The following is a 27,088-nucleotide window of genomic DNA, read 5'->3' on the forward strand; positions in this document are numbered from 1 at the left end:
ACAGATGGACGCTTTACTGATCCCACTGATGTGAAGCACTGAGTAAATATTTTTTTTTAAATTGGATCCAGTTTTGATTAAATTACTGTTGATTCTGTGTGATTAGAGTTTTTTAAAAGCTTCTAAGTAAAAAATAAATAAAAAAGGGAAGGAGGACTCAGAGTCGAGTTTATTCTGAGGTTAAGTTCAAAGTTTTAATTTGTTCTTCAGTCCCTTTATTTCCAAAGCCCACAAACAAAAGTGCAGATGTGTGATTTCTACCTCATAACCAGCCACCATTCAAATAAAACGTGGAGTTGATGTTATCCTGTCTGAAACGCACTAACTTAACAAACACTAAAGGTTCAGTATTTACAGCACAGAAAGCTTTCCGGTACATTCTATTGGCATTTCTCAAAGAAAACACTAAACGAACGAGTTTCCCTCAAAGGTTCCCGTCTGTGTGGAGTGTCAGCAGCACCTGCGTCTTTCCACACCAACACAACGAGCACTGAGCGCGCTCAGCTTAGCTTTAAAATGACCTCAGTGGACACATTATCCCATCCTCAGATGGTAACAGTTAGTGTTAATGTCAGTTTACATAACGGGAGCTCACAGTACCTTAAAGTGTTAAAGCAGCATCAGACTGGTGGATATGAAACCGCTGCTGTAAAGGCTCACACACACAGACACACACCGTTTCTCTGACTTAGCTTCGCTTCCACGATTCACTAGAGTGAAAAGCAAAGCGTCGCTCACATGGCCTTTAATTATGAGTGACTTGGCAACATTTTCCCTTTGCTTTGTCTTTAAATCCAGTTTGTGATTAAAAGAAAGATCGATTAGCTTATTTGAACTAGAACTAGGGCCTGTGAGTATGTGTGGGAGCCTTTAGAGCAGCGGTCCCCAACCTTTTTTGCGCCACGGACCGGTTTATGCCCGACAATATTTTCACGGACCGGCCTTTAAGGTGTCGCGGATAAATACAACAAAATAAAACTAGTACCGGTACCGAAAAAAAAAAAGAAGATTTATTTATAACACTCGTGAAAAGACCCAGGAAAACCGAGTTAACGATAAAAACGATAACAAAATAACGCTGAAAACCGATAAAAACCCTGAAAACCATACATTTCACACCTGAGCCTCAACTCTCGCGGCCCGGTACCAAACGACTCACGGACAGGTACCGGTCCGAGGCCCGGGGATTGGGGACCGCTGCTTTAGAGCAACTAATGCAGGTTTCATATCGTTAAATAGGAACTTAGAGGAGGAAACACAGCTCAGCGACGTCATGCACAAGAATTCCGTCGCCTCCTCGTGCAGCTCTGGACCGCTTCCAGCACCACTGATATTTGGACACAGATCTCTAAAAGTCCTTTAGTGACCATCTTCTCTTTAAACGAGTCAAAACAAACACCTTCAACACTGAATAAATAAATAAAACGTCAGATGTCTTCAAACCATCTCCTCAACAAGGAGAAGAAAGTCTTTTCAGCTGCTTTAGGGGTAAAATCTGCTGCAGCTGTCCTCTCTCCTGCAGATTACAGCTTTGATCATTAATATCAAATATAAATGTAGTACCAAAGAATAATGTGGATTAAATGCCTCAGCAGCAAATAAAATGATGAAAATTAGCTTTTTTCCCCTCCTGCAGTGCAGGAATGAAACACTCTGAGCTGCCTGCTCTGGGAGCTGTTCTAGTGGATGCTGTTTGCTTTTTAAGTTTTCTGGTTTGGTGTTAAATTAGATGTTAAATCTTTGTGCAATCAGGTCAAACATGACAACCACACAGCATTTTAATTCCTTACCCACTGAAATTCAACCAGGAGGAAGCCTTAAAGCTCTTCTCTGATCTGATAAACTCGTGAAAACCCCAAAACTATTCTAAAGGTCATCAAACTACAACTTTATGGATATGTCAAAGCTGGTCATTCAGGGTCCAGGGGAGGTTGTCTCTATGAGGAAAACAGCTGAGACGGCTGGTAGTGGTTCAGAGGTGCACACCCATCCTCTAAGACCAGGGTTGCTTTTTGATTTTTATGGGTGGAGTTTAGTTGGAGAGCTTTGTGATTTCCTCTCTGTGCAAAGAATCTGATTGGCTGGTAATTAGAAGAACAACCAATGCTACAGTAAAACAAACAAACAAATAAACAAGGTTTAGTGTTTGAGGGAGCTGGCATGTCCACCAGACGCATGAACACAGGCAGCAGTAATATATAAATATGGCAGCAACACGTACAACAAAATAAGACAAAGTGCAACAAAGTCCTCAACTTCAAATAAAATTAGCTCCAGATGTGTGTGACCCTCACAGCTGGTCCCATTTCACCTCCAGATTTAAAGATACACATGATCATTTTCCAGTTATGACTGAATATCATCTCATTCAGAAGCGTGTGTGTTTCATAGATACTTGTAGTGCATTTTCTTAACCGATAAAGTTGAATTTGGATTCAAAGAAGAGCTAAACTTTCTAAATATGTTGACGTTTCGGGTCTGAAGATCACTCAACAGGTCTGGATCTGGAAATGTGGTGAATAGCACTTCACCAAATATGTTAAATATGTTAAAACTTTATAAATCTTTATAAAGTCTGAGTGTTTTAGGGTTACATATACACATCTAACACATAGAGCCGTTTGAGCTCCAAAAGAGAGGAAAGCTAGGCAGAATAAAGACACCCTTCTGAATGAGATAATCTCTAAAACCTACACCATGAATCAATAAAAACAATCATCACGGAGCCTCAGAGGTCCAAATTTCATTTAAATATGATCAGAGATGATCGTTAACCCTGCGATTCACTCCACACACACACACACACACACACACTGCCCTGCCCTGAAGTCGCAGTTTCCCTTCATCCGAATCTCTAAACTGTGAGTGAAGGCAGCGACTCGGCTGAGCAGCTCCTGTGGAGGTTTGGTGAAGACCATACTTCTCACCCGGCCTGCTGACGATGTGCAGGGGCATCTGGGTTTATAACACGAATTGCTAGTGTCGCCATCATCAAGTGTAGCCACTGGAAAAGACTAGAAATGGGCGTAATGCATTAAATGCTGGCTAGCGCGCAGCTAACATTTACCCTAAAGTAAGAGTTGAATGAACTATGCAGCCTCGTGTAATTTCAGCTAAGTCCAGGAGCGTCTTAGAGTCTATAACTTACCGTAAACATAAAAGAAATGCCAATTTCCATAAAAAATAGCGGACTTACCGGGGTAACTACTTTAGCACAACACCGGTACTGGTTGTTGTTGTGGTGATGCAACTTCCGTCGACTGACGATTTGTAGTCTAAAGTGGGATTCAGCGCTCCTATTGGACCAGACTCTGCGAATGCAATAAAATACAAATACATCAAAAGAAATACCATCACAGGTCACAAGAGTAGGAACACAAAGCGTCAAAGGAAATCTATGACGTTCATCTCTTCATCATTTATTTAAATTAATTTATTTTAATTCAGCCAGAAAGGAAAACGAAATCATGAGGCCGAGGAATACTTTAAACTTTATGCACAAGGCTTTGTGGGAAATGCTTCACCTGTAAAAGTTTCAGTCACCAGTGACGTTTTTTCATCAGCAGAACGTTGACCGTCATCAGAATGAACCAAATTCGATGACGAAACAAAGGTCAGAACAGCGCACAACCAATCAGAATGTTGCGTTTGATCTCTGAAAATCCTTAAATAGCCGTAAGGTCGCAGTGTTCCTCACAGCAATCAGTTGCGGTTAGTTGACATTTGCTCCGTGTTTTTAAAGAGTTTGCTAAAGAGATTTAAAATCTTTTTCAAGGACATTTTAAAAGTTCTATACCAATCAGCTAAAGTTTGACAGCTGTACCGACCAGTTTCCTCCAGTCTATTAAAGCAGACTGTTTTCAAAAAATGGATAGAGGAGACGGCTCACAAAACCATGACGATGGTGAACAAAACCATGTTGGTGAAGGGCCAGCGGTCAATCACCTGGTTTTGGCACTGCACATGATGCTCCCCTGGCTTGAAATCGATCAGTTGCGTGGTTTAGCTGATAATCAACTGCCACAACAAGAGGAGGCAGTTGATGTTCCGGTAGGAGGCATCGAAATAAATCCTCCCCAGGAAATAGCAAGACCCTGGGAAAATAATAGAGCAGACTTGGGAGTAGGAGATAACAGAGAAAGAAATCCACCCCAACAAATAGAACGACCCTTGGTCATTAATGGAGCAGGAGACTTTGAATTAAACCCAGCTGAGCAAGAAGAAGATCCGATTATTGACGAAGTGAGGTGGTGGGAAGATGATGGATCTGAGAGCGACACTGAAAGTGTTCCTGATAGTGACACAGATGACAGTGATGACGATGGAGACAATGGCCAGGATGCTCCTGTTCTATTGCCCCCCAGCCCAGTACCAGGAGGTTCAAGGAGGAGACCAAGGGAGGAGGAGGATGAAGAAGAAGAAGATGGGAGAGCTAGAAAAATGTCTAAACACTGAATCTTGAGCTGAGCTGGACAGTCAGTGTTGCACCCATCTTCCAAAGCTACATGTGTCCTACATTGTGTTTCTTTCTGCAGAGGAGCTTGCATCCAATAAAAGCAGCAGGAACAAACACGGGAAACAAATAAAAAGGACAAAGTGAAAAACTGCAAAGCAGAAAAGGAGGAAGCAGGGACTCAAAGAAGGAAGATAAATAACAGAAAGAAAAGAAGAAAATGTCATGGCTGTGTGAAGGCAGGCAGGAACCCAAGAGCAAGACTCACAGAGGCAAATGTGAAGTCAAAACACCCAGCTTTATTGGGAGTTTGCTGATTGAACAGAAAACTAACTAAACTGGGAAAGCAACAGACAGGAAAACGGGCAAACAGAACAAACAGAGTAGAATGAAGAACGACACAACGACGAGCAGGGGAAGACGCAGACACTAAATACAAGAGGTGAACGGGACTGAGAGGAAACAGCTGGGAAACACGGCTGACACTCAGAGACAAAGTAACAGAGAACAGAAGGAACACATGGGCAGAAACTTCCACAGAACCAAAACCCTTAAAACTAAAAAGTTTAAACCCGAACACATAATCAGAATGAACTAGAACACAAGATCATAATAAATAATAAACACAAAATGCTGGGTCAAATGACCCAGGACCATGACAGAAAAATAAAAGATGAGAGAAGAACGAGTCAGGTCAAGCAGCAAATTGTCAGACATCACCACAGACAATGATGAAGATCCAGATGACCGTGTGTCAGCGCCATCTACATCAGCATCAGCTGGACACTGGAAGCAAAAATGAAAGGACGATGAAGAACAAGATGGGAAAGACGTTACACCCCAACTTTCAAGCCCAGTGTCCTACATGTAACATGCTCTCTGTCAGGTTTTAGTTAATGGACTCAGGCGCAGACCGGAAATCCTTGCAGAGTTGACAGTCAGTTTATTTACACAATCGACACCAGGTGATACTATTTACAACGTGCTGGAGGGAGGGAAGGGGGGTCCAGGGCTCCGGGGCATGTGAGGGGAAGGACGGGAACCAGACACACTCCAATGGCTCTCTCTTCTCTCTCCACAACGGGGTAACACAAATCCACTCACTCGTCCACACGGTAACAGGCAGGCAGGGAAAGGTCCGGGGTAGATCTGTACACAGAAACCAGAGTTAACGGCGAACAGACGGAAACGACTTTACAGAGTTGAACTCACTAACGGTAGAGTGACTGACGCTGATAGCTCAACGATCCAGCGACGAGTAACACAGCGCTGCCGTCTTAAATAGGCCTTGCGGTCACCCAGATAGGCAGCAGGTGCGTGGGCCAGGGGCGGGAGCCCATTATGAGCACTGCCCCGGCAGGTGAGAGAGAGAGAGAGAGAGAGCAAAAAACAACAAAACACATGTTGCCTAATACAGGATCAGCTGGTGAGGCACAGGGACCATGACACTCACAGACTGAATCTCGGGTGGCCCCCTCTGACCCACGGACTTAGGCTACGTTCACACTGCAGGCGAAAGCACATCAAATCCGACTTTTTTGACCCTATGCGACCCATATCCGATCATGGTATGACAGTGTGAACGGCACAAATCCGATATTTTCAAATCCGATCTGGGTCACTTTCGTATGTGGTACTGAATCCGAATGTTTTCGAAAGCGACTGCTGCTTGAACAGTCATGTCGCATTAAATCCGCCTTTTACGTCACTGACACAAGACAGACGCCAATTATCAGCTCCGGAGAAGCACCCGATAAGACATCGAAATGCTTCCTGGCCATCCAGTGTAGATGTCAGTGAAACTGTTGGGAAGACAACGTTGGAGAAACGTGAACATTTTATTTGTACTGTATAATCTGCAGATTCTGACAGAAATCTGCAACTATCCTTTGAAGCACCGCTCCTCTCTAAAACAGCAATAAGGATCATTATTTTGTTATTTACATTATTATGTAAATAACAAAATAACTTAAAGCAAAAATTGGGAAAGGTAAAGTCCCAAGTCTTTATATTAAGGGCCATCAGTCAAACAATGTTGTTTGCTCTGGGTCTAAACAGAGCGCGTTGTGTGTGACGTCTTCTTTTGCGTATGCGGGCCGCTTTGAGGGTTCACACTAGAGCGCGTTTGCTGTTGCATTTTATTTGTAATGTGAACAAGCAGACAAAAAAATTGGATTTGATCAAAAATCGGAATTCAGCATTAAGACCTGCAGTGTGAACGTAGCCTTAGTTTCCTGCCTATACCACCTGTGGATATCTGTTCAACCTGTGACCCAGTATGATTGTGCAAGTGAAAAGCAACATATGTGTCTCATATCACTGGTACCTTGTTAGATGGTGATGATTGTGGTCTCACTGGTCGCAGACATGGAGGGAGTGGTCCTATTGGTTGGCTCCCACATTAGGAAGGCGGGGTTGGGGCCTTCCTATCACCATTGTGCTAAGGTAATTAAACAATAAATAGCATTTACAACACCACCATCTTCAGGTAGAAAAACACATTATGGAACGCTATCAGTTGTGTATTGGCCTCCCCACAGCCTGGACCTCAACGTTAGTGAATATGCCGAAAGGCAGCCAACATCCAAAGAAGAGCTTTGAATGCATGTCTTTATCCTGTCTTCCTTCTCTCACCCCAACCAGTCGCAGCAGATGGCCGGCCCTCCCTGAGCCTGGTTCTGCCGGAGGTTTTCTTCCTGTTAAAAGGGAGTTTTTCCTTCCCAGTGTCACCAAAGTGCTTGCTCATAGGGGGTCATATGATTGTTGGGCTTTTCTCTGTATCTATTATTGTACGATCTACTGTACAATAAAAAGTGCTGTGAGGTGACTATTGTTGTGATTTGGCGCAATATAAATAAAATTGAATTGAATTGAATGTCCTTCAAGAAGCCTGGAGAACTTTCCCTGAAGACTACTTTCACTATAATAAAAAAAGAAAGAAATTAAAGCAAAGATAATGACTAGTTTTGGTGTTGCAGTCCTTTATTAATCAAGGAAAAGTAGTAAATCCACAATTAAAAAAAATGCTTTTATTATAAATAATCCTGGTGTGGATTAGTTACTTACACATCAAATCAATGTTTTACAGGCAGAACTTTGCTCATCTGAGTTTTTACAGACCCAGAGTGAAATTCACACAAGTTCAGCTTTCATCGCCTGAGTGCACCACTGAAGCAGACCCACTTTGCTCTGTCTTTGAAGATTCACCATGAGAAATTGGCATTCCTTGCTCCAACTGTCCACAATATGATACCTCTTATGACCTTGTTTTCTGCTTAGCCTTCACCTAAGGATTTACATCCCTGATAAGCAGGAGCCTCACTATCTGTTTAATGTCTCACATTCCACATGCATGTAAAGTAGTGACAGGAGTGCTCTTACTATAATGAAGTCAGAAAGTGATATTACTATAACTAATGTCTGACTTTAAATGACACAAGGTAAAAGCAGCAGCTTTAAGTTTGGCTCTAATAAACTGCACCATGTTAATCTTACTGCTTTGATGCAGAAGCAGTTTTGTGCAGATCAAAAAGTTGGTATTAAAACACCGAATGAAACGGTTAATATGTAAAGATATTAATGTGCTCAGACAGTTCTGTTTTCATAAGAGATAATTAGAAATAATAAAAGCAAGATCCAAATGAAAAAACAAACACAGAAAACAGAAAAACAGTGCAGAGGAAGAGTTTTTATTACAGAGTTGGACATGGAGAGAGCAACCAAAGAGGAGGAAGTGTCCAGTCCACAAATTGTGGACACAGACTCTTTCTTAGAAGATTACTGGCTTTGTTACATCAGAAATCTTAATAAATACAAATGTGTGGTGTTAGTCTTACAGTTTTTATGGCGTTGTTTGGATTCAGGCTGCTTTTAATGTTTCATGATCTTTAAGAAAGGAGTTAATGCTTCTCACTTAAGAGCAGACTGTCTGTTTTGATCTATTGTACCTATTTTGTAACCGCTCGCCTGATTTAAGGTCACAGAGGGGCGTATCCCACGGCGACAGGTGAACTCAGAGAGGTAACCGCACTTAAATTAGGTAAGCAAATGTGAACGTGTTTGGACTGTGGCAGGAAACGGGCAGGCTTGTCAGGAGGTCTGAACGACCAGCGCCATCTGGTGGACTAATCCAGTTCATTTAAACAGATGGACGCTTTACTGATCCCACTGATGTGAAGCACTGAGTAAATATTTTTTTTTAAATTGGATCCAGTTTTGATTAAATTACTGTTGATTCTGTGTGATTAGAGTTTTTTAAAAGCTTCTAAGTAAAAAAATAAATAAAAAAGGGAAGGAGGACTCAGAGTCGAGTTTATTCTGAGGTTAAGTTCAAAGTTTTAATTTGTTCTTCAGTCCCTTTATTTCCAAAGCCCACAAACAAAAGTGCAGATGTGTGATTTCTACCTCATAACCAGCCACCATTCAAATAAAACGTGGAGTTGATGTTATCCTGTCTGAAACGCACTAACTTAACAAACACTAAAGGTTCAGTATTTACAGCACAGAGAGCTTTCCGGTACATTCTATTGGCATTTCTCAAAGAAAACACTAAACGAACGAGTTTCCCTCAAAGGTTCCCGTCTGTGTGGAGTGTCAGCAGCACCTGCGTCTTTCCACACCAACACAACGAGCACTGAGCGCGCTCAGATTAGCTTTAAAATGACCTCAGTGGACACATTATCCCATCCTCAGATGGTAACAGTTAGTGTTAATGTCAGTTTACATAACGGGAGCTCACAGTACCTTAAAGTGTTAAAGCAGCATCAGACTGGTGGATATGAAACCGCTGCTGTAAAGGCTCACACACACAGACACACACCGTTTCTCTGACTTAGCTTCGCTTCCATGATTCACTAGAGTGAAAAGCAAAGCGTCGCTCACATGGCCTTTAATTATGAGTGACTTGGCAACATTTTCCCTTTGCTTTGTCTTTAAATCCAGTTTGTGATTAAAAGAAAGATCGATTAGCTTATTTGAACTAGAACTAGGGCCTGTGAGTATGTGTGGGAGCCTTTAGAGCAGCGGTCCCCAACCTTTTTTGCGCCACGGACCGGTTTATGCCCGACAATATTTTCACGGACCGGCCTTTAAGGTGTCGCGGATAAATACAACAAAATAAAACTAGTACCGGTACCGAAAAAAAAAAGAAGATTTATTTATAACACTCGTGAAAAGACCCAGGAAAACCGAGTTAACGATAAAAACGATAACAAAATAACGCTGAAAACCGATAAAAACCCTGAAAACCATACATTTCACACCTGAGCCTCAACTCTCGCGGCCCGGTACCAAACGACTCACGGACAGGTACCGGCCCGAGGCCCGGGGGTTGGGGACCGCTGCTTTAGAGCAACTAATGCAGGTTTCATATCGTTAAATAGGAACTTAGAGGAGGAAACAAAGCTCAGCGACGTCATGCACAAGAATTCCGTCGCCTCCTCGTGCAGCTCTGGACCGCTTCCAGCACCACTGATATTTGGACACAGATCTCTAAAAGTCCTTTAGTGACCATTTTCTCTTTAAATGAGTCAAAACAAACACCTTCAACACTGAATAAATAAATAAAACGTCAGATGTCTTCAAACCATCTCCTCAACAAGGAGAAGAAAGTCTTTTCAGCTGCTTTAGGGGTAAAATCTGCTGCAGCTGTCCTCTCTCCTGCAGATTACAGCTTTGATCATTAATATCAAATATAAATGTAGTACCAAAGAATAATGTGGATTAAATGACTCAGCAGCAAATAAAATGATGAAAATTAGCTTTTTCCCCTCCTGCAGTGCAGGAATGAAACACTCTGAGCTGCCTGCTCTGGGAGCTGTTCTAGTGGATGTTGTTTGCTTTTTAAGTTTTCTGGTTTGGTGTTAAATTAGATGTTAAATCTTTGTGCAATCAGGTCAAACATGACAACCACACAGCATTTTAATTCCTTACCCACTGAAATTCAACCAGGAGGAAGCCTTAAAGTTCTTCTCTGATCTGATAAACTCGTGAAAACCCCAAAACTATTCTAAAGGTCATCAAACTACAACTTTATGGATATGTCAAAGCTGGTCATTCAGGGTCCAGGGGAGGTTGTCTCTATGAGGAAAACAGCTGAGACGGCTGGTAGCGGTTCAGAGGTGCACACCCATCCTCTAAGACCAGGGTTGCTTTTTGATTTTTATGGGTGGAGTTTAGTTGGAGAGCTTTGTGATTTCCTCTCTGTGCAAAGAATCTGATTGGCTGGTAATTAGAAGAACAACCAATGCTACAGTAAAACAAACAAACAAATAAACAAGGTTTAGTGTTTGAGGGAGCTGGCATGTCCACCAGACGCATGAACACAGGCAGCAGTAATATATAAATATGGCAGCAACACGTACAACAAAATAAGACAAAGTGCAACAAAGTCCTCAACTTCAAATAAAATTAGCTCCAGATGTGTGTGACCCTCACAGCTGGTCCCATTTCACCTCCAGATTTAAAGATACACATGATCATTTTCCAGTTATGACTGAATATCATCTCATTCAGAAGCGTGTGTGTTTCATAGATACTTGTAGTGCATTTTCTTAACCGATAAAGTTGAATTTGGATTCAAAGAAGAGCTAAACTTTCTAAATATGTTGACGGTTCGGGTCTGAAGATCACTCAACAGGTCTGGATCTGGAAATGTGGTGAATAGCACTTCACCAAATATGTTAAAACTTTATAAATCTTTATAAAGTCTGAGTGTTTTAGGGTTAAATATACACATCTAACACACAGAGCCGTTTGAGCTCCAAAAGACAGGAAAGCTAGGCAGAATAAAGACACCCTTCTGAATGAGATAATCTCTAAAACCTACACCATGAATCAATAAAAACAATCATCACGGAGCCTCAGAGGTCCAAATTTCATTTAAATATGATCAGACATGATCGTTAACCCTGCGATTCACTCCACACACACACACACACACACTGCCCTGAAGTCGCAGTTTCCCTTCATCCGAATCTCTAAACTGAACGAGCAGCAGCAAATGAACGACGTTAAGGTAGATTCACTACGTTTTAAAGCCTTCCTGCCACTGCAGGGGGGGCGGGGTTTGGATATCGAGGGAGGTGGGAGGGGCTTTTCACAGGTAGCAGAGCAGCATGGCGTCATCTTTCCAGTTTGACATATTTACACCATCAGGGCAGTAAACCCGCCTCTCACGCTAGTTGAACATGATGGACTCTGGATCCTGGTTCATCATCTGGGCCATGTGACGCAAAACGTCCTTCTTGGTGATGATGCCCAGGAGACGCCTGCATGGGAGGGATGCAAACAAAGGTCAGAGGTTGCTGCCCATGTGATGAGCAAAGGAAGAATGTGCAGATTAGAGGAGACAAACTGAAACTGCAACCAGATCAGCTTTACAGCCACTCTGATCACACAGATCAATCAACTACAGGAGAAAGTTGAGTCTAAGACCCAGCCTCCTGGCAGAAACAGCGAAGCATGGACACTGCAGGCTGGATCACAAAGTGTCCTGACCTCTAAACACCAGCTGGCCTCTCATATAAGTGAGTAAACATTGAATATGTTTGGGTTTATTTAAATCTTGGTTACAGGAGACCTATTTTCATTTTTATTTCTTTTAAATAAGTAACAGAGGTAATAAAGATGTAATAAAGATTAAAGAAGTCATAAATTAATTGGTTTTAGGAGTTTTAACAATTATTTATGTCACTTTGTTTCATAACTATTAAGACAAATGATCTCATTGAATCACTAGAGGGAGCCGTTTGACCTTAAAATAACCTAATGAAAAAGCTGCTGATCTCTTTGATCTGTAAAGCTAAGCCGGCTGCTGCAGAAATACGACCATAAAAACTTCAGCCCAGCTTCACCTTCCTCATCTTTTTTTTTTTTTAAGTGCATTTTTAGAAAAAGACTGGCACATAGAAGAGAAAACACTGTACTGAACACCCGATCTCTATTATTCTAGATAAAGCCCTGAAATACTGGCTGCTCTTACCAACAGAGCAGCCAATGACATCAGAGGTGAGAAGGAAACATGAAGCTGCTGCTTCTCTGTTTCCTGCAGACTGGAGAGAATCCTTCTCTAACATTTTAAAAGAATGATACAGATCAGCTTCTGAGCTACAAACGGTTTCAGGCTTTTTACTGATGAACGTCACTGCTAAAGTCAAGGTATTCACAGTATTTTTGGTGGCAGGACAACTGCAAATGATCCAGTTTGTCACCAACAAAGTGAAACTAAGTTTTCAGCACTTTGTAGGTGCTTCCTGAATGAAATCTGACCCTGTTTCTTTGAGAAGTTTCAACCCTCTAGCAGATCATTACATGAAGGAACCTTTTAAATACAAGTGCGCTCATGCTCACAGGTGTACACACGGGTGCTCACACACACAAACTACACCCTTTTTGGCTGCTACCTCAAAGCACACTGTGTGCTGTCGATCCTACGTGCTGCACAATAATATTCAATATTTAGTATTTACTGTTATACTCACATAGATCATCGCGATTATGTTGTTTATTATATTGCTCTCTTTTTTTGCTTGTTTTCTTTCTCAACAGGTGATCCAGGTGAGTGATATAAGTATTTTTTGTCTGTTTGTTTTTGTTTTTTTGCCCTTAATCACTGTTCCTCTTCCCCGCTGTTTTTCTTTCCCTACCTCTCTTTCTTTCTCTCTTTTCTTTCCCCCAGTCATGTCTGTCCCATATGTAGCAAATGAAAATAAAATAAAATAAACAATAAAAGCAAAGGTGAATCAAATGAACCAATACGGCAAGGCCGGGATGGTCCATTTGGTAAAGTAAATCCGTTGGGCATCTTTCTTTGCCTTTAGACAATAATTCTGATGGCAAAAGAACCAAACGGGACAGGCAAAAAAAAAAAAAGAAGAGAATTTTCAACCGTTTCCATATTTCAGGCTGTAGTGGAACGGAGGACGAATGGCAGTAACAGCAGATGGCATTGGGCGTGCTCTTACCCGCTCCTGGTGACCAGACACTGGCGCAGACCAAGCTTGCGGAAGATGTCCACCACGGTCTCCATGGGCGTGTGATCGGTGACGGTGAATGGGCTGAGGTTGAGGATGCGTCGCAGCTTAAGCGGCTGCGGGTTGCTCGCCGGCAGTTGCGGTGCGTCCTCGGTGAAGTAGACCACTGAGCTGCTCACCACGCCGTCCTGCTTCTGACGGGCGTTCTCTGTGGATGGAGCGAGAGGGGGGAGGAGTCAGTGGAAACATTTCGATCAGATTCACTAAAGACTAACGTGCATTTGCGGTTGACTTACTGATGGCGAGCGTGAGGTCTCTGCGCTGGACGAAGCCGATGAGCCTCTCTGACTCCCTGGACACGACCACGGGGAAACCGTTGTAGTCCGTGTCTTTGATCAGCGTCTCCACATCCTCTACCGTCGTGGAGTCCTGCGTGAGGACAGCCAGCGGCGGGTCGTTCCTGCGGGGACGCATCACGTCGGTGGCGAGCGTGCGGTGGGTGAACTCGTCCCGCACGTCCAGGTACGGGTAGCCGTTTAGCAGGATGTGTGACTCGTAGATGCCCTCCTTACCGAATGCATCTGCCACCCACTTGCTGGTGACGGCGGCGGCCATCAGGGGGACGATGTACTCCAAGCCGCCGGTGAGCTCAAACATGATGACCACCAGCGAGACGGTCATCCTCGTCACACCGCCTGAAGCAACACAAACACAGGAGGAGACTTAATTCAACCATTCACAGTGTGAGAAGTTTCTGCTGTTTACCAGAGGCAGCCAATCAGAACAAAGCTTGGGTTAAAGGGGGAGGAGCTAAAACAGCTTGTTTCAGGCAGGCCTGACACGAGGCCTCATCATGTCTACATCTTAAAGCTTCTAATGGGTGAACGGTGCACTCACCCAGGCAGGCGGCGGCTCCCACCATGGCATACAGTCCCGGCGTGACGCAGTCGGCGCCGGGCCGGCACCAGTTCTTGAAAATGATCCAGTCGTGGTGATGGTAGGCCATCTGCTCCACGGCGATCCCGACGATCCGCCCGGCGATGGCCCCGACCGCCATGCTGGGGATGAAGAGACCCGAGGGGATCTGAGGAGGAAAGAGATCAGCTCAGGGAAACAGAAACAGGAAACAAACACCGACTTCCAGCCCATCGTCTTCCTCGCACTGACCTTCATGCCGAAGGTGAAGATGGTGATAACGATCTTGAAGATGAGTGCGAGGGTGAGCTGCCACAGGGCGTTGTAGACACCAGGTCCCGCCGGGCGGTCCGGGATGTCGTCCACCGGCCGGCTCATGTTGGGGTTGTTGACGTAATCGCAGAGCTGCGATGACTCGAGCGCGCCGCAGTCGTTGAAGAGCTCTGAGATAAGCTCGCTGGTGCTGCGGCGGGTGTATGGGTTGGGGTAAGCCAGAAGGGCAGTGATCCCCGTTACTGCGATCACCTCCAAGACCGGGTACTTCCCCAGCTGTGTGGTCTTCCTCCGCCGGCACCAGGCGATGTTGGCTCGGATGAAAAGGGTCCCCCAGAGGCCGCCGAAGACGCCAAGCAGGATAAAGGGCACCAGCTCGGCCATGTACCACGGCGTGTGGTACTCCACATAGAAGAGCACCAGGCGGCTGTTTCCAAATGGGTTGATAGAGCGCAGCGTGAAGGCCGCGACCAGTGCGGCGAAGAAGGAGCGCCACAGAGTCTTCAGAGGGAAGTAGTAGCTGACCTGCAGGAGGAAGCACAGGACATCGTTAGGAGAGAGGAGGAGGAGCTACAGATACTCTGTGTCCGGTCTGATAGCCGACCTCTTCCAGGCTGAACAGGACTCCTCCAATGGGCGCACCGAACGCCACCGACACTCCAGCTGCCGCCGCTGCCGACAGCACCTGCAGGAGGCAGACACACATACATCTACGTGACTTTTTCTTCATCGAGGGAAGAGCGTGAACACTGTGAGGAAATCTTACTGCCCTTAAAAGGTCAAAGGTCAGGAGTGTTTTTCCCGCAGCATACCTCTCGCCTCTTGCCCTCATTCTTGCTGTACTTGGAGAAAAGGCTGCAGAAGAGGTTTCCGCAGCAACACGCCACATGGACCAGAGGACCCTCCTTCCCCAGGCTGAGGCCCGACGACACGGCCAGCACCAGCGTGACTGTCTTGATCAGCAGGGTCCACTTCCCCAGGTAGCCCCGGATAATGAAGCCGCTGAGGATCGTCTTGATCTGCACAAAACATGTAAACAGACGGAGACATGTGAGAGCGAACGCATGGCTGACAGCGCAATCAGACTCCATTTAAAAAGTCCAGCAGGAAAACTGTTAAAAACCATCTAACTGTGGTGTCCACTGATGTCATGGCTTCAGTTCCTGTCTCTGCATGGGGGCGTGGCCTAATGCCACCTACTGCAAGTAACACAGCTCATTAGAAGCCTGCTCAAATGAACTGAGGCAACTCCAACTGATTTAATTTGTTTATCCAGTGAAAAAGTTTGTTACCTCCGGGATTCCCGACCCGCAGGCGTACGGAGCGAACACTCGCACCAACGACACCGCCAGGAAGGAGAAGAGCAGAGCCCATAGGATGTACAGGAAGTAGTTCAGCACGTACGCTCCGGCTCCCTGAGAGAACACAGAGTTAGCTCATCACTCTGTCCACTCATTGAAGAAACACACACAACCAGTAAAAGCGGGCAACTCAACCTCGGCGTGGCCTGTCATCAGCTCCGCCCACTTCTGCCACTGTGGGCACTTGTCCCGGTCGTCAAACGTGGTCTCGTTGGAGGTCCAGCAGCACTGCTCATGGCTGTACCAGAACGCCGAGAGGCACACACCCTCCTTCAGATCCGTCATCCAGTCCACGGCAAGGTCGATCACACCGGCCAGCGTCCCTGTGGAGGAGAAGGGGAGGAGTCATTCCACCTCAGAGACACCTTCATCACTCTCAGACTGCTCCTGTTTCTCTTCCGGTGTCGCTTGGACCGCCAGAGAGACGTCTGCAGCTTCAACAACAGAGTAAGAAACAGAAATAAAGGTGAAAAGGAAGCTAGATAGATGAAGCCTTGGAACTTTAAACCCAGCAGCATTAAGGGGAGGAGGAGATCAGAGACACGGCGAGCCTGACCTGAGAGGAGGCCGATGAGCAGCATCACCACCCATCCCGACCAGGCGTCCAGCAGGCTCTTAATCAGCTCCCAGAGGGACTCTTTGCTCTTGCTGGTGATCTGCAGAAACACAGGATCAACTTACATGTTTGCTGTGTGGATTTCAAATAAAAGCTCACACATCACACCTCACAATGAGGAGGGAGAGGAATAGATGGAGCACACACCTTACGGTGGCGGTCCGTGTCCCTGGATTTCTCTCTCAGCCAGTCAATGGTGTGGAAGTCCTCGTACGTGCTCACATCGGGGAAAGGCTCATCCAGGAAGTCCATCAGGTTCCCGGCACCGTTCATCTCCTCTGTGGGCGTGGCGGCGCTCACACCTGGAAGAAAGTGAGGACGTCATCAGTGTTAATTTGATTTGTAAACACTCACTGTTTATTTAACGTTAATGTCCATGCTCATCAGTTTAATGAGATATCACCTGCTCAACACATTCATATAAATAAGAATAAAAGCTTAAATTAAAGATCCACGTGTTTTTAATAATATGCATTTCTGTTTATCCTGATGAGGAGGAGCCGGGTGCTGTCAGCCTTTACTGAATTCAAAGATCCCAATGAGTTAAAAGGAGGAGGGGAAACATTTCACCTGCCTCATATCACAGGATGAGGGCAGATCTCCTCACATTTACCTGCCGAACAACAACAACAACTATCTCCTCTGACATGAATGCAATCACCACCGAGAGTCTCCACTGTGTTTGTCAGACTTCACACCTGAAATGATCCAGCAGCACAAACAGCACCGCGGAGCCTTTATTTACGTTAGCTCCTGAGGCTAACCAGGCTAACTCAGCATCATTTCACTGGCTGTTGTTGTTGTTTACCTTCGGCGGCCTCCATGTTGCTCCGTGCTGACCGCTGCGGGTCTAAAATAAAATCTCTTCAATTATTAACTGATACGTTGTCAAATAAAAATGACATTTTAGTCAAATTCGGCGAGAGAAAAATAAATAAAAGCCGACAGGAACGTCGCAGAAGGCTCCGTGCAACCTGTCAGTATCGCGATACTTCGGGATCTCTCTTTGCTTGGACCCACCTCAAATCTCGTCGTGTTTCAGGTGTTTGGAGTCTTTTCTGCCCTCTGATGGCCACGCGTGGGAATTACAAGAAAGATTAAAGTTTGAAAAATTACAAACCAGTCAAAGTCAAATGTATTTATGTAGCACATTTAAAACAACAACCGTTGACCAAAGTGGTGTACAATTAAGATAATTAAGAGAAATAAAAACATAGGGAGACATGATAAGAGTTGAGAAAAAGAATCATAAAATTAGAAGATTTGAGTAAAAAATAAGATAAATAAAAGTAATACAAGCTCATTCTGATTTAAAAGCCAAGGAATAAAACTGGGTTTTCAGACGGGTTTTAAAAGTGTCCAATGTTGGGCAGGTCCTGATGTGAAGGGGCAGTTTGTTCCACAGTTTAGAAGCAGTTACAGCAAAGGCCCGATCTCCTCTGTGCTTTAATCTGGACCTCGGGACAGCCAGGAGCAATTGTTCCGCAGACCTCAGTGATCTTGCAGGAGTGTACCAATTTAAAAGATTAGAAATGTATGAGGGTGCTAACCTGTTCAATGCCTTAAAAACAAATAATAAAATCTTAAAATTAATCATAAAACTAACTGGCAGCCAGTGTAATGACGCCAGTATGGGAGATATGTGTTCTCGCTTGTGTGTGCCAGTTAGTAACCGTGCTGCAGCATTTTGGACCAGCTATAGACATTTAGCTGATGACAAACTAACACCAGAGTAAAGGTTATTACAGTATGTCTGTGAAGGTTCTCAGTCATCCAGGTCATTGTAGTCTAAGGAGCTTGGAAAGAAAAGCGTCTTCAGTTCGAGAGGTGAAACATCTTCAAGCAGCTTAAAGAAGTCCAGACGCTTTTCTTTCCAAGCTCCTTAGACAACTATTACAGTAGTCGAGGCGAGATAAAATGAAATCATGCATAGCTCTCTCAAAGTCTCTAAAACAGAGAAATGGCTTCACTTTAGCAAGTAGTCGAAGATGCAAGAAACTGGACTTGAATACAGCATTAATTTGTTTATCAAACATTAGATTAGAGTAAAAAACTCACACTCTCATAACACATACATAGGACCTTTGGGGTGGGTACGCTACACGGCATCCAGATGACCATCAGGGTGTACAACCCCACCCCTGGCGCCGTTGCCCACCTCTCAATTTTAAATACACGTATACATTGAGGGCTATCAGGAGGGGCTATGCGCTTACATGCTGCTCTCTGGCAGGTAGCTCCATGCCCTCCTGGGTTTTAAATGCACCTTAGAACACACATGCATCAACACTACATATGAGCGGGCAGAGGGAGGTTTGGAGTCTTCACACACCCACATTGTCTGTTGCCTGTTGGGGCGGGGGAGTTGAGAGGAGGAGTTGGCCGTCCGAATGGGATCTGGAATGTGGGGCCTCCCTGCTGCTGTGGAGTCAGGGGGGGTCTGCTTCTCTCCACCCCAGGGAAGAGGGTAACACTACCTGGGTCTGGGTGCAGTTTCCCTTTCCAGGGGCAAGGGTACCTAGACCTGGGGTATAGAGTACGCGTGGGGAGTGTGACTGTGTGTACAGTGTCTATTTATGCCTGTCTCCACGTTGGTTGAGTGCTGAGTAATTGCATATGAGAGCACGAGGGTGGGAATGGATGTTTGTATCTGTGTGTGCCTGTTTGTTTGTGTCTATATGTCATATCTCTATGTCTATGTCTATATCTCCTCCCACCACTCCCCCTACCAGTGGCAGATGCCCTCAGACATCGGTGCATTGGTGGTTCTTTGTGTCCGGGGATGGGCGTCCAGGTGCGCTGCTCACTCCTGGTGGCTGCTTGTCGGGGCCTGGAGCCTGGGGCTCGCTCTGGCCCCTTCGGGGGTGGGGTGTCCTCGGCCTCTGGGCCTGGGGCTTGGTCACTCTGGCACAGCTGGCTGCCGGCGGAGCTCACGGGCACGTGACTGCAACCCCCCCTGGCTTCTACTCCGCGGCTGCTGAGCGACCCCTCATCTGGGGCTCTCCTCAGCTCTTTCCGGGAGAGTGGCACGGCTGACCCTCTGTTGGTCTTCCTTGGTCTCTTGCTCTCTGAGGGCCTCTGGATTTTGGGAGCCTGGAAATTTACAATAACAAGGCTCGAATAAAAGAACACAGGATGGGGGGGGGGGAGTTACACTGATGTGGACTGTGGCTTTAAGTCAAGTCAAGTGGCTTTATTGTCATTTCAACCATGTGCAGTGGTACATTACACAGCAAAACGAGACAGCGTTCCTCCAAGACCATGCTGCTACGTATAACAGACAATGAGCACAGAACAGCATAAAGTGCAGATCTGCAAAAATTGCCAAAAAGCAAAACAAGAACAGTGCAACACCAGAAGGTAGTGACGTGCATGAAAGTGTGTGTGTGTGTGTGTGTGTGTGTGTGTGTGTGTGTGTGTGTGTGTGTGTGTGTGTGTGTGTGTGTGTGTGTGTGTGTGTGTCAGTCCAGTCACTGAGTGTTCAGGAGTCTGATGGCTTGGGGGAAGAAACTTTTTGCAGTTTGGCAGTAAGGGCCCGAATGCTCTGGTACCTCATGCCAGAAAGCAGCAGGGTGAAGAGTGTGTGAATGTAGGCGAGTGGCACAAGTGGGGGGAGTTTTCTCAGTGAGTGTCTGGCCGAAGGGAAGATGGCAAAATCCAACCTGAGTTCCAGTTTGTTAGATGAGCCAGTGGGCAGGAGGACCGCAGACAAGGATGGTGAGTAGTTGCTAAAATCCTGAGAAGCATGATGCTAGTCTTGTGAGAAACTTCGGGTAGAGAGCAGTGTCCAAAGGAGGTAAGTAGTTGACCGTAAAGTGGAGTCATGGTGTGGTTGCTTGGAGTAAGAGGAGATCAAGGTAAGTAGACATCGAGAAGTAAAGGACAAGGAATTACTATGAGGCTGGTTTCTTACCACCATAGGGTAGCTGATGCTGATCTTAAATACTCCTGATGCTGATTGCTGGCAGTGAGGAACAGGTGAATGAGACAGGTGTAAAATCTGGGCTCCATCCAAAAGGGGTGAATGCTGCAGGACCACGCCAGAGTGGAAAACCACGGGGCACTCAATCAGATTATAACAAAGTTATTTGAATGTGTCACCGGGACTGAAAGAAGATGCAAACTGTCACATTTAGATAACTGGAAATTGGCTAGGATGGTCAGGAACAACCCAGGAACCACCAGCACTTAAGCCTGCCATGAACCGGAAACTGCTGGAACACCAATGTCACTGTCCATCACCACTGTCTGAAAGGGTTCCAACCAAGAAAGAGTCCCCGCTCCAAAATGAACACCTTCAAGTTTGACTAAAACTTGCAGCTGCCTACATGGACAAGCCAAATGTCTTCTGGAGAATTTTTTATGGTCAGATGAGACAAACATGGAATTATTTGGACACAATGATGAGTATGTTTGGGTGAGAAAAGTCAATCAGACCTAAGAACTGTCATAAATCATGCTCTAGGGCTGATTTGCTGTGAAATTCTTTGAAAATGTATGGGTTAAGTCCATATCAGGAAATGCTTGGCATTTGCATTTCCACCAAAGAGAGTCTCTGCAAATATCTAGCCAGAATTCAAAAGCTTGCTGATCAAAAGGAAACTTGCCAAAAGAGACATTTATTAGTGGCGTGCATGTTTATATTTGAGCCTGTATGTAAACTTGACTACGTTTAGAGAAAAACCTAAATAAGTTCAAAGTTGTGCACCCAATTCTTATTTTTCTAAAGTCAGTAAAGATGCATCATGTGCAGTTTACCCCACCCTGAAAAAAAAGCAGTTACGACACCAGTTTAAAGATATTTACAACATTACAGTGAGCTTCACTTCCAATTGAATGTTTACTGGTAAACAATGTCTCTCGCCTGCTGAAAGAGGCGGGGGAAAACCTGAAGGATGAGAAATTCAGCGTCAGAATTCAGAAATGAAAGTGAGAGATACACCTGAGCAAAAATCTATTTCTCTTTAAAAGAACCTAAAACTTTGCTCATTGAGCCTTTTGCTACAACACAGCAGGGCTTCTGTCCAACACAGCTTATACAGGTGACCATGATCAGGCTGTTTTAATTGTCTAAATTTAAACTCTCCTCTTTCACAGTTTAGGAATCAAACATCAAATACAAAAACAACCCTACGCCCACTTCTCTGACAAACATGAGTTTTCTTATGTGGACAACTCTTTGGTAATCTTGAGCTGTGATTGGCTGAAAAATGATAAACTTTGTTGTTTCTTTGGTTGTTGAACCATGCGGGAACCGATACAGTGTATTGTAAATTATTAGAATTAAATAAACTAAAATAAATGTAGTAAGATGTGACACAAAACTCTAGATGGATGACATTCCACTGATCAAAGTTGGATGATAATGAAGGATGAAACTAAAAGCATGTGTAACAATAGAAATTCACTTGAGTGGAATCGGTTTCTTTTCAAAGGAACATTAAACTGAGCTCACTGATCCTTTCATATCAGCACAGCAGAGCTTCTCTCTAACACTGGTGAGTACAGAAGATCATGATTGAACTGTTTAAAAGTCCAAATGTGGATTCTCCTCCAGAGACAATGAAGTTTACAATTAAACCTCTAATCTCAGGGTCAACTGGATCCATCAGGTTTTCCTCAACAACACAGCAGAGTCTTTACAAACATTGGTAAGTGAACTCATGACACTCACTTTCACAGCAATTTGTTCATTCACGTTGTTTTAAATTTAAAAGGGACCAACATAGTTAGGTGAGAGTTTCTTTGACTTGTATTGTAAAGACACATACTTTGTGGACTTTTTGGTCAGACTTTCTGACATGGGTGGTATCTTGGTGCTGGGATCCAGTGGGGGGCCAGACATCAATTTTGCTTGGAGGGGCTTCTCATGTGGACCTCCCTAACTACCAACATGCAAGATGTTGTAGTGAGGAAACAGTAATCGCATCTTTGACAGTAGATGATTTATGGAAGTTGGTAACCCAGTAAAGACTTTAATGGGGAAAGACCAATAGTGTCATGTGAGGGCTGTGTGCAGGCAGGAGTGGTGGACCCAAAATGCAGACTCACAGCAGGCAAAAAGTGTACTTCAAAACTCAGCTTTTATTGCTGGATGGCAAACTGTAACAAAAACCCCAAAAACACAAATAAACTTACATAGGCATGCAGACAGAACACACAGCATAAATGAGAGTAGATCACGACACCAACAAACTGAAACACAGGGCTTAAATACACAGAGGGAGCAATCAGGGAATGGGCAACAGGAGGGAAACACAGCTGGGGCAATTTAGGCCTAACGAGACAAAGGAAGCACATCCAGACACATTTACATGAGACACGGACTTTCAAAGTAAAACAGGAAACATAACACAGACTGAACTTACAGACACAGACTCACAGGCAGGCACTACAACAGAGGGAACAGAGACGTGGGACCAGGGCAGACACAGACACTGACTGGACACGGGGATATAGCAGACAGGGGAGACAGCAACTAAGGATTACACAGAGACATAAGACAGAACTCTAACAAAGAAACCAAAGACTAGAAATGATAAATAATATAATAAACTCAAAACCCTGAGTCAACGACCCAGGTATCCTAACAAATAGAGAGAGCAGTGGAAGTCATGGAGTTATGTGTGTGTTTGATCAGGACAGTTTGAAGCTCAGGAGGACTGGTTAAAGGAGGCAAAACACCAAAGGGCAGCTTACACCGCTTGGGTAGCTTTCTCCGTTGCCCGGTGGTCTGGGGTAGAAATCAGAAGAGAGACTAACTTGAGCTCTCAGGGGCATTCACACTGATGACATTCAACATCATCCCTTCGATTTCTAGCTTCAAACAAATCTAAGACTAAAAGAACTGTGTGATACTTTTTATTTAGAGCAGTGTGACATGTGAACTTTGGGATCACAGGTATTAATTTCACATACACTGACCTTATTATTTCAAACTTTCGGCATGTTTATCTTGACCATCCAGCACTGGAAAAGGAGACATAAGACAGAAAGGAAGTAAAAGCAGAACAAGTCCTCTTTAAATATGATTAAATCTGAATTTAAATAAAAAATATAATCATAAAATCATTTCCTTTACTTTTTTTCAGACATGTCTGCTGCCAGCTGTCTTCTATCTGAAGATCAGTTTCTGTGCTCCATCTGTCTGGATGACTTCACTGATCCAGTCTCCATACCATGTGGACACAACTTCTGCAAAAACTGCATCAGTCATCACTGGGATATCAGTGAGAGGTGTCAGTGTCCCATGTGTAAAAAGGTGTTCAGGATGAGACCTGAGCTGCACGTCAACAGTTTCATCTCTGAGATGGTTTCTCAGTTCAGACGTGAAGCTCAGCAGAAAGTCAGCAGCAGCAGCTCAGAGCAACAAGCTGCCAAACCAGGAGAAGTTCCCTGTGACATCTGCACTGGAACCAAACTGAAGGCCCTGAAGTCCTGCCTGGTGTGTCTGGCCTCCTACTGTCAGACTCACCTGGAGCCTCATCTGACAGCTTCATGTCTGAAAAGACATCAGCTGATCGATCCTGAGGAGAACCTGGAAAGCAGGATGTGTATGAAGCACAATAAACCTCTGGAGCTGTTCTGTAAGACCGATCAGACATGTGTCTGCATGCTCTGCTCTCTTATAGACCACAGGACTCATGAGTTTGTTCCTCTGAGAGAAGAATATGAAGGACCAAAGTCAGAACTGATCAAGACTGCGGCTGAAATTCAACAGATGGTCCAGAAGACACGGCTGAAGATTCAGGAGATCAAAGAGTCGGTGAAGATGAGTAAAGATGCTGCAAATAGAGAGAAAGCAGAAGGTGTTCAGGTCTTCACTGCTCTGAAGGAGTCTGTTGACAGACGTCTGAACGAGCTCATAAAGGAGATTGAAGACAAACAAGAATCTACAGAGAAACAGGCTGAAGGTTTCATCAAAGATCTGAAACAGGAAATCTCTGAGCTGATGAAGAGAAGCTCTGAGGTGGAGCAGATCTCACACTCTAAAGACCACCTCCACCTCCTCCAAAGATTCTCATCCCTGAAAGCTGCTCCAACCACCAAGGACTGGACAGAGGTCAGTATCCATCCACCATCATATGAGGGGACTGTGGTGAGAGCTGTGGATCAGCTGAAGGAGACACTCAGTAAAGACATGAAGAAGCTGTTTGAGGCTGAGCTGAAGAGGGTCCAGCAGTATGCAGTGGATGTGACTCTTGATCCTAATACAGCACATCCTTATCTCATCCTGTCTGATGATGGAAAACAAGTACACTGTGGTGAAGAGGAGAAGGATCTTCCAGACAACCCAGAGAGATTTTCTGAATTTCCCATTGTTTTAGGAAAGCAGAGTTTCTCTTCAGGCAGATTTTACTTTGAGGTTCAGGTTAACGACAAGACTGAATGGGCTTTAGGGGTGGCCAGAGAGTCAGTCAACAGGAAGGAAGTCATGACATTGAGTCCTAAAAATGGTTACTGGACTGTAGGAGTATGTGAAAATATTTGTGTAGCAGTTGATGACCTTCCAGTCCATCTCCCTCTTCAGTCTGGTCCTCAGAAGGTTGGGGTGTTTGTGGATTATGAGGAGGGTCTGGTGTCCTTTCATGATGTAGATGATGTAGATGTGATATATTCCTTTTCTGGCTTCTCCTTCACTGAGAAACTCTACCCATTCTTCTGTCCCGGCGGTAATGATGGTGGTAAAAACTCTGATCCTCTGATCATCTGTCCAGTCAATCAGTGAGTCTGATCTTTTTCCATGAGGAAATTGGATCAAGTACAGATTAATCTTAACATTTAAGCTCACCGAGAAGAAGTCCTAAAAACATAACTGAGCAAACTGCACGTGCTAATGAAGATGAAACTGCAATGAAGAAGTTGCAAAACAAGCCAGTAAACTGAACTTTAGTTGATTTTTCCCATTTGTCTGAGGAAGTCCAGTGTGACAAAGAAGAAACTCTAGTCGTCTTTTCTTGCATTGTATGGCAAAGGCACAGAGATTAAATTATATACTGTACACAGAAATGAGTACAAATGTTAATATTTTATTATTTTTACTTATCTGCTGTTAACTATCAAAATATGGTGGATAAACTGTTCTGTTGTCTTAACATGCACAGTATGCTTATTCAGAATGAAATAATTAAAATCTGAACGTACCATCTTTTTTGATCCTTTCTTTGATGATAATCAGCTGCTGAGCTTAAGCCTTCTTACCTCTGAGGTGATCACAGAATGAGCGGCTGTAAACCTTTAGAAAAACCCCACATTTGCATCAGTAAAATTATCTTTCAGATGATTTTTAAACATCTGAAAGCACGGTGGCACGGTGGTTAGCACTGTTGCTGCACAGCAAGAAGGTCCTGAGTTCAATTCCACCATCAGGCCGGGGTCTTTCTGTGTGGAGTTTGCATGTTCTCCCCGTGTTTGCGTGGGTTCCCTCCGGGTACTCCGGCTTCCTCCCACCGTCCAAAGACATGCAGCTTGTGGGGATAGGTTAATTGGATAATCCAAATTGTCACTAGGTGTGAATGTGCGAGTGAGTGTGAATGGTTGTCTGTCCTTGTGTGTTGGCCCTGCGACAGACTGGCGACCTGTCCAGGGTGTACCCCGCCTCTCGCCCTATGACAGCTGGGATAGGCTCCAGCGCCCCCCGCAACCCTGAAAAGGATAAGCGGAAGCGAATGGATGGATGGATGATTTTTAAACATTTTTGGAGCCCTGAGATATTTGATTTAAAAAAGACACCCCACGGCTCACTGACATTCATTCATTACTTGTGCACATGTTAAGTTGTGGTTGTGGTATTTAAACATTTTATGAAGGTGGCACAGTAACAGAGCAGTTAATGCTGTGGAGAGTTCTTCCTGAATAACTCACTCTCCAGATCCAGCAACTAACTCCCCCCCATACACGCTCACATTTTTCAGACCGCACAATCAAAACATATGTCTTAAAAAAACAGTAATATTGTAACAGAGATACTGAACACATCACAATAAAAGCATCTTTAGAATCATTATAATCATGTATACACACACACTATAAACCTTACAATTGCCACTGACACAGCTCACTCTGCCACTGTACTTTGTTTTCTTGTAGATAGATCGGTCTTTTATTTTAAGCTAGAAAAGAATGTTTTGTGTGTTGTTTTGGCCTTGGACACCCTGAAGCTAAGAACTTTCATGTGTTCATTTATTTTTGTCCTGTAATTGATTTATTTGCCTTAATTTTTAAAATTCAATTCAATTCAATTTTATTTATATAGCGCCAAATCACAACAACAGTCGCCTCAAGGCACTTTATATTGTAAGGGAGACACTACAATAACAGATACAGAGAAAATCCCAACAATCATATGACCCCCTATGAGCAAGCACTTTGGCGACAGTGGGAAGGAAAAACTCCCTTTTAACAGGAAGAAACCTCCAGCAGAACCAGGCTCAGGGAGGGGCGGGGCCATCTGCTGCGACTGGTTGGGGTGAGAGAAGGAAAACAGGATAAAGACATG

At 44.4% G+C, this 27,088-nt stretch overlaps 2 protein-coding genes and 1 long non-coding RNA gene across 4 annotated transcripts; 1 reads left to right on the forward strand and 2 right to left on the reverse strand.

Annotated features, from left to right (window-relative positions):
- Positions 1–1,284: 1,284 nt before the first annotated feature.
- LOC112843883 (uncharacterized) lies at positions 1,285–6,065 on the reverse strand. 2 transcript variants are annotated; one of them, XR_003216418.1, is made up of 4 exons: positions 5,433–6,065; positions 3,525–5,239; positions 3,197–3,311; positions 1,285–3,014 (listed from the first exon to the last, which is right to left on the reverse strand). It is a non-coding gene; the product is annotated as an uncharacterized LOC112843883 (long non-coding RNA). The 2 variants fall into 2 exon arrangements; XR_003216417.1 differs by having other exon boundaries at positions 3,197–5,239.
- A 4,155-nt stretch (positions 6,066–10,220) lies between these two features.
- clcn4 (chloride channel, voltage-sensitive 4) lies at positions 10,221–17,593 on the reverse strand. The gene is made up of 12 exons (XM_003454706.5): positions 17,399–17,593; positions 16,738–16,892; positions 16,531–16,630; positions 16,110–16,297; positions 15,906–16,028; positions 15,426–15,632; positions 15,218–15,298; positions 14,593–15,138; positions 14,323–14,509; positions 13,722–14,120; positions 13,417–13,633; positions 10,221–11,721 (listed from the first exon to the last, which is right to left on the reverse strand). The coding sequence occupies exons 1-12, from the start codon at positions 17,412–17,414 to the stop codon at positions 11,631–11,633; spliced, it is 2,310 nt and encodes a 769-aa protein (XP_003454754.1). The 5' UTR covers positions 17,415–17,593; the 3' UTR covers positions 10,221–11,630.
- A 6,090-nt stretch (positions 17,594–23,683) lies between these two features.
- Positions 23,684–25,855, forward strand: LOC102076744 (E3 ubiquitin-protein ligase TRIM21-like). Its single transcript, XM_003454705.4, has one exon. It carries the CDS (start codon positions 23,684–23,686, stop codon positions 25,316–25,318), a length of 1,635 nt encoding a protein of 544 aa, XP_003454753.2. The 3' UTR covers positions 25,319–25,855.
- Positions 25,856–27,088: the final 1,233 nt, after the last annotated feature.

The sequence above is a fragment of the Oreochromis niloticus genome, linkage group LG23 (assembly GCF_001858045.2).
Source record: "Oreochromis niloticus isolate F11D_XX linkage group LG23, O_niloticus_UMD_NMBU, whole genome shotgun sequence".
Classification (NCBI taxonomy): Eukaryota; Metazoa; Chordata; class Actinopteri; order Cichliformes; family Cichlidae; genus Oreochromis; species Oreochromis niloticus.